The sequence below is a fragment of the Cyrtonyx montezumae genome, unplaced genomic scaffold, assembly GCF_038088225.1.
Source record: "Cyrtonyx montezumae isolate F1298 unplaced genomic scaffold, pur_monq_1.0 scaffold_3, whole genome shotgun sequence".
NCBI lineage: Eukaryota > Metazoa > Chordata > Aves > Galliformes > Odontophoridae > Cyrtonyx > Cyrtonyx montezumae.
In genome coordinates this window covers 94,693,368-94,707,527 of record NW_027072034.1, presented here as the reverse complement: position 1 = coordinate 94,707,527, position 14,160 = coordinate 94,693,368, and the positions used below count along the sequence as shown (strand labels likewise).

Below are 14,160 nucleotides of genomic sequence, written 5' to 3'. Positions count from 1 at the left end.
GCCGCCGTCTGTCTGGGTACACGGCAGCCACGACCCCGTCGCCTCACCTCACCTCACCCCGGCGGACACCCGCCTCACCCCGCTCGCGCGCGGCCCCAAATCTCGCGAGATGAGAGGGGAGGGGGACGGCGGCGGTGCGGGCGCTGCTGAGGCGGCGCCAGCGAGGCGCGTGGGGGGCGGGGTGGTCCGGTTGGGCGCCCGAGAGCCCGCCCCCGGGCCGGCAGGACGGGCCCTTCGTTCTCACCTCAGATCACCTCCCGCATGCCGCCGGGGCCGCTCGCCATGGCCGAGGCGGGAGCGGGGAGCGCCGAGGGGACCGAGGAGGGGCGGCGGGCCGCTGAAGGTGGGTGCGCTCCGCTCGTTCGCTGTTCACGCTACAGATGGGGTTTGGGCTGGAGGGTTGTGCGCGCTCGGCTTGCTTCGCGGCGTTCCGTCCCTGACGCGCGGTTTGCTGCTCACTCCCGCTGTTGCTTTCTGCGGGTAATGGGGATTGAGTGTTTTAGGATCAGCTTCCGCGGCTGTGAAGCGCTCCTCCTGCCTCAGCAGCCTGCGTGCCGCTTCCTCCTGGCGGAAGGCTTGATCCCAGCGCGGACGAGGGCTCGGGGCTCTGGGAGACAGAAGTCGTCGCTGCAGCTCTGATCGCTTAGCACCGGTTCTCGAGGTTTAGCCGCTGTCGTTTTAAGCTTTGGCTTGTGTGTGTTTTATGATGCGTGCACTGTAAGGAGGAAGCAATCGGAATCAAGAAACTTAGTGCAGTTTCCAATTCCAAGTGGGAAAGCAGTGAACCGTAGGCTTTTATGTCTTGAAGTGAAAGAAACCTTACTTCTTGTTTTTCTGTGTTAATCAATGGTTACACCTCTTCTTCTTGCAGATTATGATTAATCAGTCTTTTAAAGATGAAATTATCTTCATTTGCGGGGAATAGATCCACAGTGATGTTAGCTGTTTCTTCGCTTGAGGTGCACGTTATTGTTAGTATACTTGAACGTTTTTAACTGGGCAGTTCGTGTCAGCTAAGAACCACCTCACCCCAAGGTTAAAAATCCCTGGAGTGATGAGGTGCTCTGAAAACTTGTTCCCAGGGCTCGCTTAAACCATGGAGGTTCTGCAGCAGAGTCAGGAACTCAGTGTTTTACTTGCAATGCTTTGAACAAAAACTTGCAAGAGAACAGCGATCCTCCATTCCTTTGGCAGTATCTGGTTGCAAAATTACATTGTTGTTCTTGGTTGTTTGTTTGTTTTTTTTCCAGTGCTCTCCTCCAGTAATAAATGGAGATATATGAGACTCTCAGTTTCTGTCAGTGACCTGATTTGAGCCTGGAAGTGACGATGAAAGCAGGGTAATCTTGCAAGGGCTTGTGGGTATCTTTACATTAGCTAGTTACAGTTAATACACTAATAGTTTTGAGCAAATAATTGGTGTTTTAAGGTCTATTAAATGGAAGTGTTATTTAATTAGTTATGATTCGTGATTGGTAAAAATAAATACAGAAAATTGTCAGTTGCCCATATTAATATTAGCTTTACATTTCTATAATTTGGGATATTAGCATTTTTCTTTTCATCAACTTGTGACAGTAATAACCAATCCTGTGTTCTTAAGCTAATCTCTATTTGGTATTGTGCATAAGATGACTTTCTCACCACTATCTGCATCTTTCTCCTGTTTCATGAATGCCTATAAAATGCAATGTAAAACAAACAAACAAACAAAAAAAAAACCAGATCTGTTTTATGCAGCAGATTTCTACTGTTTTCACAGCTTGACCCAAATGAAAATGGTTGTCACAACTTTAAATAAATGTATACAGCGGGCTGTGGCCTAGATTTACATGATGTTGTGCTTTTTGAAGTTCTTTGAATCATCAGCTGTCTTGTGTGAGTGTGCACATTCTGCATGGGTGGCAGAAAACCTCTGCTTCTCTGTGTGATAGCACTCAGGAGGGCTTCAGGCTGAGACCCTTGAAGCAAGTAAGTACTCAGAGACTGTGTGTGCATTAGCATTCTGGTTCAAAGCAACAACATTATTTTGAAGCGATCATCCATCCTTGTCTAGTGCTCACTGGTTTGACTTGCAGCACGTTTTTGGTATAAATGAATTAAACTCTTTTCAGAAGAAATTGAAACAGAAGTTTGCTGTCGCAAGGTGAGTGCTACTCCAGGCCAAATATTCTTCAGACCTAAGGAACTGAACCAAGAGTTGGTTCTCAGACAGCTTTAGGACGTGTGTATTGTAAGGATTTTTGGTCCAGTGAGCCAGACTACAGGATTTAACATAATCTCACTGAACTACTTAAGAATGTGGACCAGGGACTTCTGCTGCAACAACCTGCTTCTCTCCGTTAACCCGTTAACCTGTTGCCACTGTACTATAGCTTTTACTAACATAGATACAGCCTAGTAACTGCTGTGGATGCATTTCAATTTCAGTAAGTCATTTACATAGAGGAACGACCGCTTATGTGTCATCTTAACTACACCCACTTTTAGTACAATTCTGAGTTCTTTAAACTTGCCAAAGCTTGAATTTCTTGCTAATGGTTTTGGTGCATGCCAGGGAAACATATGTTTGCAAAATACTCACTTTAATAGTTTGATTATTTAAAGCTTGTTATAGAATGTTTTTCGAAGGATTGGAAAAATGTGTCTGTAGTCCTAGAAACTTCGATTCAAAGCAGCTTCTTTCTCCTTCTGCCAGAAAGCTGGATTGTAAATACATCCTTATTCTTAGAAAGATTGTGATAGAGTTACTGCATTGATAACTTAAGCAGCTGCTGAGTAATTCTCTAAGTCTGTTATGTACCTGTATCCTCAGAGTATGCAGAGTGCCACCCATAGTGGTTTGGATTTGTTTGTTTTGTTTTGTTGTTTTCTACAGTATTTAGAAAATATCAATGGATATTTTTTGTGGTAATATCCTGCTAGATGGATTTAGATGTTCTTTTGTTTTTTGTTTTTAAACTGTCTAAACGAGAGCTGACAGCTTTTTTATTAATACATTAATATAACTTTGTTAATATTTCAGGAAAACCTGTGAGGAGTAAACCTATGTTTAGCCAAAAGCTAAACATTAGAGGAGGGAGAGTGGGCCATGAAGTAGTAGCGCACAAGCAAGACAATGATTTTGTAAGGCTGTCTTGAAATTAAACCTGTATGTGAGGCCAACAGCGGCAGTCTGTGGCTGTTATATTGTAACAATTGTGTTGTTACAACATAATTTTATGGATACTTTGCGTGAGATTCATCTCACTTACCTTTACATAGCTAGGGCGTAGATATTGGCATCTGAGCTAGTTACTTTCTTCTTTGAGTAATTACTGAAGGGAAGGAGGTAGGCACTCTTGAACTGTACTTCATCTAACTGCAAGTCTATTTTAGATTGAGATGAATCACCCTAGAAATGTACTTCATCAAACTGATTGTAGGAATCTATTTTGGGTTGAGATGAATCACTCTAGAAATGTCTTCTACTCTCCAAGAGAAACTAGAATGGCTAGTTCAGATGTGGACATGCTTATTTGCTTAGATGAGTCTCGCTATTTATGGGTGATGGAGTTTGGTCGTAACTCTTTTCTGCTAGACAGTCTTTGTTTAGGAACTGACAGCATTGGTGCACAAAGGAAGGGCAACTGATGTCATCTACCTGGACTTGTGCAAGGCCTTTGACATGGTCCCACACTGTACCCTTATCTCTAAATATGAGAGGGATGCATTTGAAGGGCAAACTATTTGGCGGGTATCGGTAGAAGGGTTGCAACCAAAGGGTTGTTGTCAATGGCTCTATGTCCAGGTGGAGGCTGGTGATGAGTGGTGACCACAGGTCTGGCTTGTGGCTGGTACATCTTTATCAGTGACATAGATAATGGGGTTGAGTGTACCCTCTGCAAGTTTGCTGTTTACACCAAGCTCAGTGTTGCAGTTGCAGTTGATAATGGCAGAAGGAAAGGATATCACCCAGAGGGTCCTGCATAGGCTTGAAAGTGGGCCCATGTAAACCTGATGAGATTTGACAAGGCCAGGTGCAGGGTGTTGGACTTTGGTTGGGATGGCCCCAAATATGTGTACAGGCTGGAATAAGAAGTCCTTGAGAGTAGCCCTGCGGAGAAAAGGTCTTGGGGTCCTGGTAGATGATAGTCTTAATGGGTGCTCATAGTGTGCGCTTGTAGCCCAGAAGGACAACAGCATCCTGACTGCAACAAGAGGTGTGGCCAGCAGGGAGATAAAAGTGATTGCCCATCTCTACTCTGCCCTCATGGGGTCATATCCAAGTCTGATGCACTCAGCACAAGGAAGGCATGGAGCTGTTGGAACAGGGCCACAGGAGGCCAAAAAGATGCTTAGAGGGCTGGAGCACCTCTCCTGCAATGAAAGGCTGATGAAGCTGGGCTTGTTTAGCCTGGAGAAGAGAAGGCTCAGAGGATACCTCATTGTGGCCTTCCACTACTTGAAGGGAGCTTAGAAACAGGAAGGAAATTTGAAAAAGAAAAAACAACAACAAAAAATATGGTGGATAGTGATAGGACAAGGCGGGTTTTAAGCTGAAAGAGGAGAGATTTAGATTAGATGTTGGGGAAATTTCTCACTAAGAGGATGGTAAGACACTGGAACTCACTGCCCAGAAAAGTTGTGGATGTCTCATCCCTGGGAGTGTTCAAGGCCAGGTTAGATGCAGCCCTGGGCAGAATGATCTGGTGCTGGATTTAGTGGTTGGCAGCCCTGCCTGCAGCAGAGGGGTAGGAACTTGCTAACCTTGAGGTCCCTTCCACTACAAGCCATTCTGTGGTTCTATGAAAACCTTAGAACTGTGAGTGGTGAAAATTTCAGAAATGTGGCATGTATTTAGGAAATAGTCAGTAATTAGATCTAGAAGGTCTCCCAAGTCTTATATTTTAATACATTGCATGTAGTTTGCACAGAACAATTACTAATATAGGAGTATATTGGTATATACAGATTATCCTTGCTTCATATTACAACCCTAGACAGTAGTTTTGCGTAGATAGGTGTAGTAGAAATGCTAAGTCATGGCTTGAAGCAGCAATTGAGCACCTGGTGGGAAGGCAGGGCCAACCCAGGGGAGCTCAGGTGCATGCAGTGTATCTGAGTAACTGGAAGGAGTGGAGCCAGGATCCACCCCTTTCCAAACCTCATTTAAGGGTTGGCAGTGGCAGTGAGGGTATACCTTGCTGGTGGTCCCTGCCTGCTTGAGGCCTTCTAAGGGTAAGCAGCTCCTTTCCTTCATGTTTGTGGCTGCTGTGTTTGGGCTCATTCTCGTTTGCTGCAGATGAAGACTTTACCTCCCACTTTGCCTTCCTGCTGTTATCGTGGTACTTTCTATCCTATTATAGCATTACAACAGATACATATGTGTATATTGAGTACTAAACAGGATTCATATATGGGCATGTGATGTCAAGGAACTATTCACCTAACTTTAAATCTTAGTTATTCATATACCAAGGCCTCAATAAAACTGTGAAACGGACAGTGATATTAATTTTTCTTAAAGTGTTGTTTCTCTGTTTGAATGCTGTTAGATTTGCAAACCAAGCTAGTGTTAGCAATTCCATTTGGGCTGGAAAGACAAAATGTCTCCAGTTGAATTATACTAGTAATTTAAAAATTGGCCTGGCAGTTCCTGGTTATTGGACTGTATTCTAGGTCGTGCTCTTTCTGACCCAAATGATTTCTGAATGCTTTATCCATTTCTCCTAGAACGCTGTAGTCAGAGAAGTACAGGAATCTTTCCTCACGGAGTGAAAGAGATGAAGATATTCTGCAGGGAGAGAGCAAGCACTTTGGAATCACTTAAAGCTATTGCAGAAAGCCACGATGGGTTATTTTAAAGCACTTTTGCTGACTTCTTAAAGCTGACCTAGCTTTATGAACTGCTTCAGTCAGTTTCTTGTTCAGTGAGCACTAGGTATGAGAAATGCTTACCCTTGTCTGTTGAATTCTGAATTCAGAATAATTACTTTTATACTAAATTTGGTAGTTCTATAGCTTTAGATTTTTTTTCCTATTTATTTATTTGTTGAGACTCAGCAAATGCATGCAAAGTATATATGCTGTGTGCTGTACATGGCAGGAATCAATGCAGGTTCTTGATATTTCCTGTCTTCCTTATGTTAAATCTAGGTGGCATTTAACGTGATATTTAATTTCAGGGTTCCCAGTAATGTTGTTTAGGCAATGGATTGAATGCTTGAACATTTTTATGGACAAGTTCTGAATGGGTCATTGTTGCTGATGATCTAAACACTTAAGTTTTTGTTAAGAAAAACAGAAAAGGGTGTTACTGAGAAACGCAGATTAAATGGGTGCAAGTATTCAGAATTTATTGCCAAAATGCTGGGGAAAATGTTAGTTATTTTTGGTAAAATGAAGGATAAGTTGGAAAGGCTGTAAATGATACGTCGTTTGAATTCATTTTGTTTCTTTAAGGGAAGTGGTTTAGAAAGCAGGCTGGCCATCTGTGTGCAAAGGAGTATTTAGGTCAGTGGGTCTGTTCTGTCCTGCTTTATTGAAGGCTGAAAGGATCTGTTGTGCTGAAAGCATTCTTGCCTTTGGTACATTTAGATTTCTATTTAGTAGGTACTCTTTTCAGAATGCATACAATTGCGTTTCAGAAACTTGCTGTAGTGATTGTATACCGATGTTTAATAGGAGAGCTAAAATTATTCTTTACAAAAAGAACTTCCTTTGTAATTGTTGGAGGCTTTTAATTGTTTTTACAATTGCAATAATTTGTGGGAGGGGGAAATGTCAAATGAGATTATTATATAGTGATAATTAATCAGAAAAGTTGTTCAAACATTTACCATTTGTGTGCTTATATATGTGATGTCATTTCTTTTTAAAATTCATTTCAATAACCCTAATTTGCATATGCCATCTGTTTGAAATAACTATATTTCTCTTGCAGATACCTTATTTGATGAATGTTTCTTGATTCCTTGCACTTTTACTGAATTTTCTTTGGAACTTCTGCTGTGGCTTAATGAGTTAAAGAGATTTCTAAAATAAAACAGGGGCTGAGTCTGTGTAGTCTGACTTGGTAGAAAGAAGATTAGTGGAAGACCAGACAATGTTGGTTCAAGAATTAGCCTATTTTGATTTAACTCTTCAGGGTAATATCCCTACAGGAAATGAGAACCTAGGATTTCATTTTTTCTGGTATGAGATATGCTTACACCTAAGAGGAAAAAATTGTATGCTACGTATCATTCATTTTTCAGGTTTTTATCCCTCATTTAGAGGCAGCACATTTACAAAATAATAATAATGAAAATAAAAGAAAGCTCTCAGTAAAGTATTCAGTTTTTCTTCATGCTGGGTTTTTAAGTTGCCTGTCTTGGTTTTTGCCTGCAGCTGAAGGAGACATGCACTTCCTTAGATGACCTTTGTTATTCCACCCTCTGCTGCTTCGTGGAATTAATCCTTTATTGTTTTGAGATGTATGTCTTTGGATGCTTCCCTTGCTAGCTCAGGAAGTGTATGGAAGTGCCTGTGTTTTCTCAGAGTCAGTCCTATTTCTTTAAGCTGGGTAGTTCTTTCTGATAGTTTTACACTGAGACAGGGAAAAAAGGTTAGTACTTAAATTCTTCGAGAATATTTTTCTTCCCAAATAGGTTGCTAGGATTATTTTGGCTTGTGACTTCTCTTTTGTCCAATCCAGAAACAAAGTAGTCTGCCTTGAGAGGAAGAGCTCAAAGGGAACTCTGAGGCAGAGCTTGACAAGCTTTCAAGGCTGTCTTGGCTTGCATGGCTGATGTTATGAGTAATTGTAGATTTTATGTCAGAACCATGACTTTTTTTTTGATGTTCAGCTTGCTTAAAAAGCATAATTTGCCATATATATTTTAAAATTTGAATTTAGAGTTAGTATTTTGATCTGCTAGCTAAGGCTGCATCTTGTGACTTTGCATCAGGATTCTGGAGGTGCTGGGAGATTTGAGTGTTATCTGCTAGGACTGAGAGAGGAGGAAGAGAGGTGTGTTTTATATTGCCTTGGTGAGCCGAATGACTTGATGAAAATTTTATAGGACTATGTGAAGATATTTTTTTTTCTGTACATAGATATTTGCAGTGCAAGTTATGTGCATTTTGAATCTTATCTATGAAAGGCACCCATGCAGGTTTATTTCATTTTTTTTCCAAGTGAAAACCAAAATGAATGCATGATGTCTCTGATTAGACACTGTTGTTGTTTCTTTCCCTCATTCACAGATAATTTCCCAGTAGATGGAAACTCTTGCATTGCTTCTGCAGTCCCCAGCCTCATGAATCCAATAAGTAAGCCTGCTACCACTTCTTTCAACAATTCTATGGTTGAGATACCAAGGAAGCGCAAAGGAAGTGATTCTGATAACCAGTAAGTAAATTGATTCGGTTTCTAAAAACATCTGAGGTGCTTGTTTCTTATTTCAATGATGTGGTAACTTTTGAATCCTCTTATATATTACTTAATAATTTATTAATTAAATAAATTTAATAATTAAAATAAAAATTATTTATTTTACTTTCTTCCAAATGTGTTCTTCAACAGTTTTGAGTAGTTGGATAAAAGGATTATTTTTTTTTTCTAGTTTCAAGAGGTGTATGTAGAATTCTGTAAGTGGGAAGACTGGGGGATTTGTCTTTTAATGATAAAATTTCAGACCTGGCTCCATTTTTCTTTCCCTGCATATAAAGACATGTTCTGTTTGCACATTACTAAATTGCTTGAATTGCTAGAATATAATCTTTAAGATTATATTCCATATAATATATTCTATATTATACTGTGTAGAATCAGAACTGCTGTTTCAGTGACCAGGGCAGCCATTTAAACATCCAGAGAGTACTGTGACCTTAAAATGAGTACCTTTCTTCAGCAGAACTTAGTCTATTTAAGCAGGTCATATTTATTGTGGAGATAATACAGTCAACTATTTTATTTTATAACTGACAAGAAGATGCCATTTAATGTACATGTAATTTTAATTATCTATTCATAGTTATATTTATCAGTCAGAAGTAAGGACACACTGCAGTGGGCAGATCTGCATTACAGGTACCTGCAAAGTAGTGTGTAAAATCTGCATCTGAAAAAATGTGTGTAGGAAATATACATCCTTTTATGATTATTAGAGCAGTTCTCTTCTTACCTATGTAGTCAATTGATCCACAGAACCTAGCCATGCTGTAGATATTGATGTAATTGTCAACTCACAGTCTCACATGTCTATCTTCTAGATTTCTGAATGTTCAGGAGGACAATAACTTTGGAAAAAGATTGTTTCTCAAAAGCACTGTTTGATTTTACTTGTTCACTGAAAATACTGCTTCATCAATAGTGCTTCCCTGAAGCCTGGGTCTATCCCTGATTTAATGAAACTTCTTTCAGGAAAAAAAAAATCTAGTTTAAATATTCAGTTGATAAAGTTATGTTTTATAAGAACTGATAGTTCCTAAAAACTAAAAACTAATGTTCATGCTGAAAATAACTAGTCAAGTGGGGTTTCCACTGAACTTCTTCTGCAGCATCTTTTTCATTGGATATATTGTCACTGTTCTGTGCTTCAAAGTACATTCTGCTTACTTCATTACTCATATCCCTACAGGGATACTGCTGAAGTTGATGGAGATCCTCAAAAAAGGTACTTTTTATAAATGAACCTATTTCTATTTTCAGCGTTGTAACCATGTCACAGTTTTCTGTTTTGATTTCTAGAGTGTGTGGTTTGCCTTAAGGAGTGTTTGTCTAAGGACGTGTGTTTGTACAGCAAAAAGTGAAGCTGATTAATATGAATCTAGTTAGTGGGGTGGATAAATCCATCCAGTGTTAGTTTTCTACTGTTTCTTTCAAAGAAGACATTCTGATTTGCTCATAAGCTTACCAGACTTATTGAAATAAAGATAAGAATAGGAAAGAAAGAAGAATAACATATAAAAGTGAAGGGATGAAGAGACTGTCTTGTATTCTTCAGGGCTTATGCATTTAAACTTTTTTTTGTTTTTTTCCCAACCTTGTCAACCTGCTTTTTTAAAACATAACTACTACATCTAGTGTGACAATGTGACAAACTAAAATTAAGATAGGCTTTTTCTTTTGGGTTGGCACAGCTGTGGTCTGTGCACATATTATGGGATAGTTATTATTTACATGATTACATTGTTGTGACTTCTTTTTCTGCACCTCAGTACCTTAGATGTGTATTTGTATGTAGCTATTCACTTTTATCCTTCTTAGTCAGTGTTTGATGTGTGGTTTATTGGGTAGCATTAAGATCTTTTCCTGAATGTAATTAATTTTTGTTTTTTCCATGGTTCTTATTATGGAAAGATGTGAATAAAGGTAATCCTTTCCCTCTAATTTCTCATTTAACTTTTTTTTTAATAATACAACTCTTGTTTTTGCTAGTACAGAATAAATATGTCTACCTTACAGCCATTAATCAGACTGTCATTTGCCTTAATTTAACTACTTTAAACAGTAACAGCACAGCTATTGGGACAGAGGGTATATGAATCTATCAAAAACTGTGACTGCTTGAGCAGCAGACTTGTTCTAGTTCCTTCCCTAAGTGGAGGTCCTGAGGGAGGAGGAGATGTAGTCAAGAGGCCCCATGCAGGACTGTGGGTGGTCTGGATCCACTTTCTCACTTCACCTCTTCTGGTCAGACAAGGTAGCGTGCAGAGTTGGTAAGGCTGGAAGAGACCTTAAAGTTCAAGTCCAACTATCAATTGGACCTGCTGAGTTCTATCACTCTTTCATGCTCCTTAGAATCATAGATTTCCAACCTTAGTGAAAGACCTCTAAGATCCATCTAGTCTAACCATCCATCTACCACCGATGTTGCCCACTAAACCATGTTCCTTAGTATCACATTGAGATGTTTCTCAAACATTTCCTGGGGTGGTGCCTCAACCACCTTCTGGAGCATCCTGCTCCAGCACCTGACTACTCTTCTGGAGAATTTTTTGTGAATATCCCTTCCCTAGGACAACTTGAGTCTGTTCCCTTTTGACCTATTGCTGTTACCTGGGAAAAGATGCCAAATCTCACCTCACCACAAACTCCTTTCAGGTACTTGTAGAGGACAGTGCCCTAGCCCCATGTCTCTTAAATACCTCCAGGTGTGGAGACTCTAATTCCTTGAGCAGCCCATTCCAGTGTTTGATAAATCCTTCCTGTGAAGAAGTTCTTCCTCATATCCAATCAAAACTTCCCCTGCTGCAGCTTGTGTCTTATCACTTGGCAGCTGGTGAAAGAGACTGATATCCATCTTTTCTTCAGGTACCTTTAGGGAGCAGTGAGGTCTCCCCTCAGTCTCCTGTTCTTCAGACTAAATAGCTCCAGTTCTCTTATCCATTCCTCACGTTAAACAAAACTGCCTCCAGTACTGAGTCCTGGCAAATGCTACTGGTGACTGGCCACCAGCTGGGTTGAACACTGCTTGCTAGGATTCTTTCAACCCAACCATCCAGCCATTTCTCTTCATCCAGCAAAAGGTACACTTGTCCCAGCCACAAGCAGTCTTTTTTTTGTTGTTGTTTTGGTCATGGGAAGTAGTTTGAGAAGCAATGTCAAATGCTTTACTAAAATCCAGGTAAGCAACATCTACAGTCTTCCTCATCTACTCAGCAGGTCATCTTATCCTGGAAGGATATCAGGTTAGTCAGACAGGATCTGCCTTTCAAAAACTTGTACAGGCTGCATCTGATCACTTAATTTTCTGATATGTGCTTTGAGATGATGTTCAAGGTGATCTGCTCTATAACCTTCCCTGGTACTTAGGTCAGACTAACAGGTCTTAATTCCCTGGATCCTCCTTCCTGTCCTTGCAGATTGGAGTTGCTCTTGCTAACCTCCAGTGAACTGGAACTTCCTCAGTTGGACTGCTTGTAAATTGTTGGAAGTACCCTGATAAGCACCTCTGCCAGCTCTGTCAGTGCCTGTGGATAAATCCCATACAGCCCAATAGAGATATGACTGCTCAAATGATGTAGTAGGTCACTGCTCCCTGTCACTGTCTTCCAACTCATGAGGCTGGGTGTCCTGGGAACAGCTGGTCTTGCTAGTGAAGTCTGAGGCAAAAAAGGATTTAAGTAGTGTAGTTCATAGTATATGCTTATTCCTTGTAAAAATTTATTTAAACATGAAGGAAAAAAATGTAGGTATTATCTTGTCTAAATCTGCATTTGGATTTATCAGTCTGCCTGGGGCCATACATAGGATTTAGTAAAATCCTGAGTTGAAAAGCTGAAATCCAGTTTGGCTCTGTCTGCTTCATCCTTACTGGAGTCAGTGCTTGTTTATAAGTGGAAGCATCTTTTGAACTCTTTCCTAAAGCTCTGATCTCCAGCTGTCCTTCTGCTTCCTACTTCTGTTTTCTCACATGAAACAGCCAGTGACTGATGGACCTGTGTCCTTCTAATCCTTCTGCTACAACATATACCTCTTCTAGAACGATCCCAAAGCTAGCATGCCTCATTTCTGAAGTGGAGCTTAGAGTACTATGGGAGATGCCTCCACTGTTGAATTAAAAAAATCTGCAGTACTGCCATAAACATTTAAAAATGGTTGTATCAGTTTATTTTAAAGAAAACAGTTGCCAGTATTAATATGGAAACTACCTCTCTTCAAGTACTGTATCGCATGTGCTCAGTTGGAAAGACATCTATTAGGCCATTTTCTGAGATTCTTAAAGGTGGTGGTGGGGAAATGCAGTGATCTTGGAGAAGAAAAACCATCATTGTCTTTGCTTGAATTGTTTATTTTTTCCTGCTGCTGAAGTATTTATCATGGTACCAGCACTATGATTGTCCTTCACTTACAGGTTTTTCATATGGACTCTTTCCAGTCATTGCTATGTGGTGTGGGAAAATGTTTTATTGTTTTCCTTCAATTTTTCAGTCCTTGAGCAATTACATTGTATTTTAGGACAAGTCTAGGCCAGGGTTGTTTTTTTTTTTTTTTTTTTATCTTTTGGCAATAAAATTTTAGAGAGAAGGCAAATAGAGAATCACACTTGAAAAATTAAAATCAAACCTGGACTTTGCATGTTTTATTAATTGTTTTCTCTCAGAAATAAACAGACTTATCATTAAATATCCCTGAAATGTGTTCACATTACTATGAATACTGGAAAATATGCTTAGGTCTTTTTGCAGTATGCATCGCTTGCTAGATAATTTTTGTATTAGGAATTATTGTAGTTTTAGTTTTGTTGGAGTGATAGTAAATTTGTAGCGTTTCCTACATCTAGTGCCTAATATTATATATGCCATGTAAGAGTCTGTTTTGTTTTCTCTAGGAGCGAAGATGATGAACATCTTAAGATAAAAGATTTCAGGTACTAACTTAAAGGAAAAGTATGTCTTGCTAGTAAATACTAGGATTCGCTACAGCAGGATTCACCTACAGCAGTTTGTTGGTTACTGTCAAATGTCTAACAGTAAACTTTGACTTTTTTTCCGTCTAATTTTGTATTAATTCTTAGAGCTTCCTTGGGGATCTCATTTTCTACTAATTTTAATCAAAGTTATATTGCAGAATATCTCTTACTTAGGAAAAGGCTGAGATTAAAATTGTTAAGGTGAGAATCAAATGAAATGCTTTCAAATCATGCATGAAGGAGCTGGCCCTCAGTCCTCATGAATGTAAGAATTGTTTCTTCAGCATTTGTCTGCACATTTAAGAATTATCCCACACGGAAGTGGATTCAGCAAAAACAAGACAAAGAATTCTTGTTCTGGAACAAGTGCTTGTATATGGAACTATTCAAGGATTGCCATTGAACTGTGAATTCATGTCTTAATTCTAATTGAAATTCACAGAAAGCACTTGGCAAAAGCATTATTTGTGCAGTATGCTAACTAATAATTGTAAAGCGTTGTTGTAATTTAAATTAAATGGAGGAAATGAAAGTGTTCCAAAATGTGCTTAAAGTTTTTTTCATTAAACTCAAAAATTCATTTTTCTTTAATGAGTATTCCAGATCACTGTGCAAGTTGATCTGTTTTGTACATTGCTTTGCTAACACTTATGTTCTATTGTTAATTTCTTTTCCTTAAGTTTTGTTTCATTGTGTTTGGTTCTTTTTAAGTATATATTGGAACACATCTTGAAGGTTTGTTCAATGGTTATCTCTATCTGGTGTTTCTTTTCACAAG

General features: G+C 39.5%; 1 protein-coding gene across 3 annotated transcripts in view; it reads left to right on the top strand.

Moving 5' to 3' along the window:
- Positions 1-221: 221 nt before the first annotated feature.
- The window catches only part of BMAL2 (basic helix-loop-helix ARNT like 2), a 33,484-nt gene continuing 19,545 nt past the window's right edge, over positions 222-14,160 (top strand). For 2 of the 3 annotated variants that reach the window (XM_065742429.1, XM_065742427.1), the window contains exons 1-4: positions 222-343; positions 8,230-8,374; positions 9,606-9,641; positions 13,302-13,340. In XM_065742429.1, coding sequence (XP_065598501.1) covers positions 262-343; positions 8,230-8,374; positions 9,606-9,641; positions 13,302-13,340 — 302 coding nt within the window. In that variant the 5' untranslated portion in view covers positions 222-261. The remainder of the gene's footprint in view (positions 344-8,229; positions 8,375-9,605; positions 9,642-13,301; positions 13,341-14,160) is intronic. The other variant, XM_065742430.1, reaches the window with a different exon arrangement.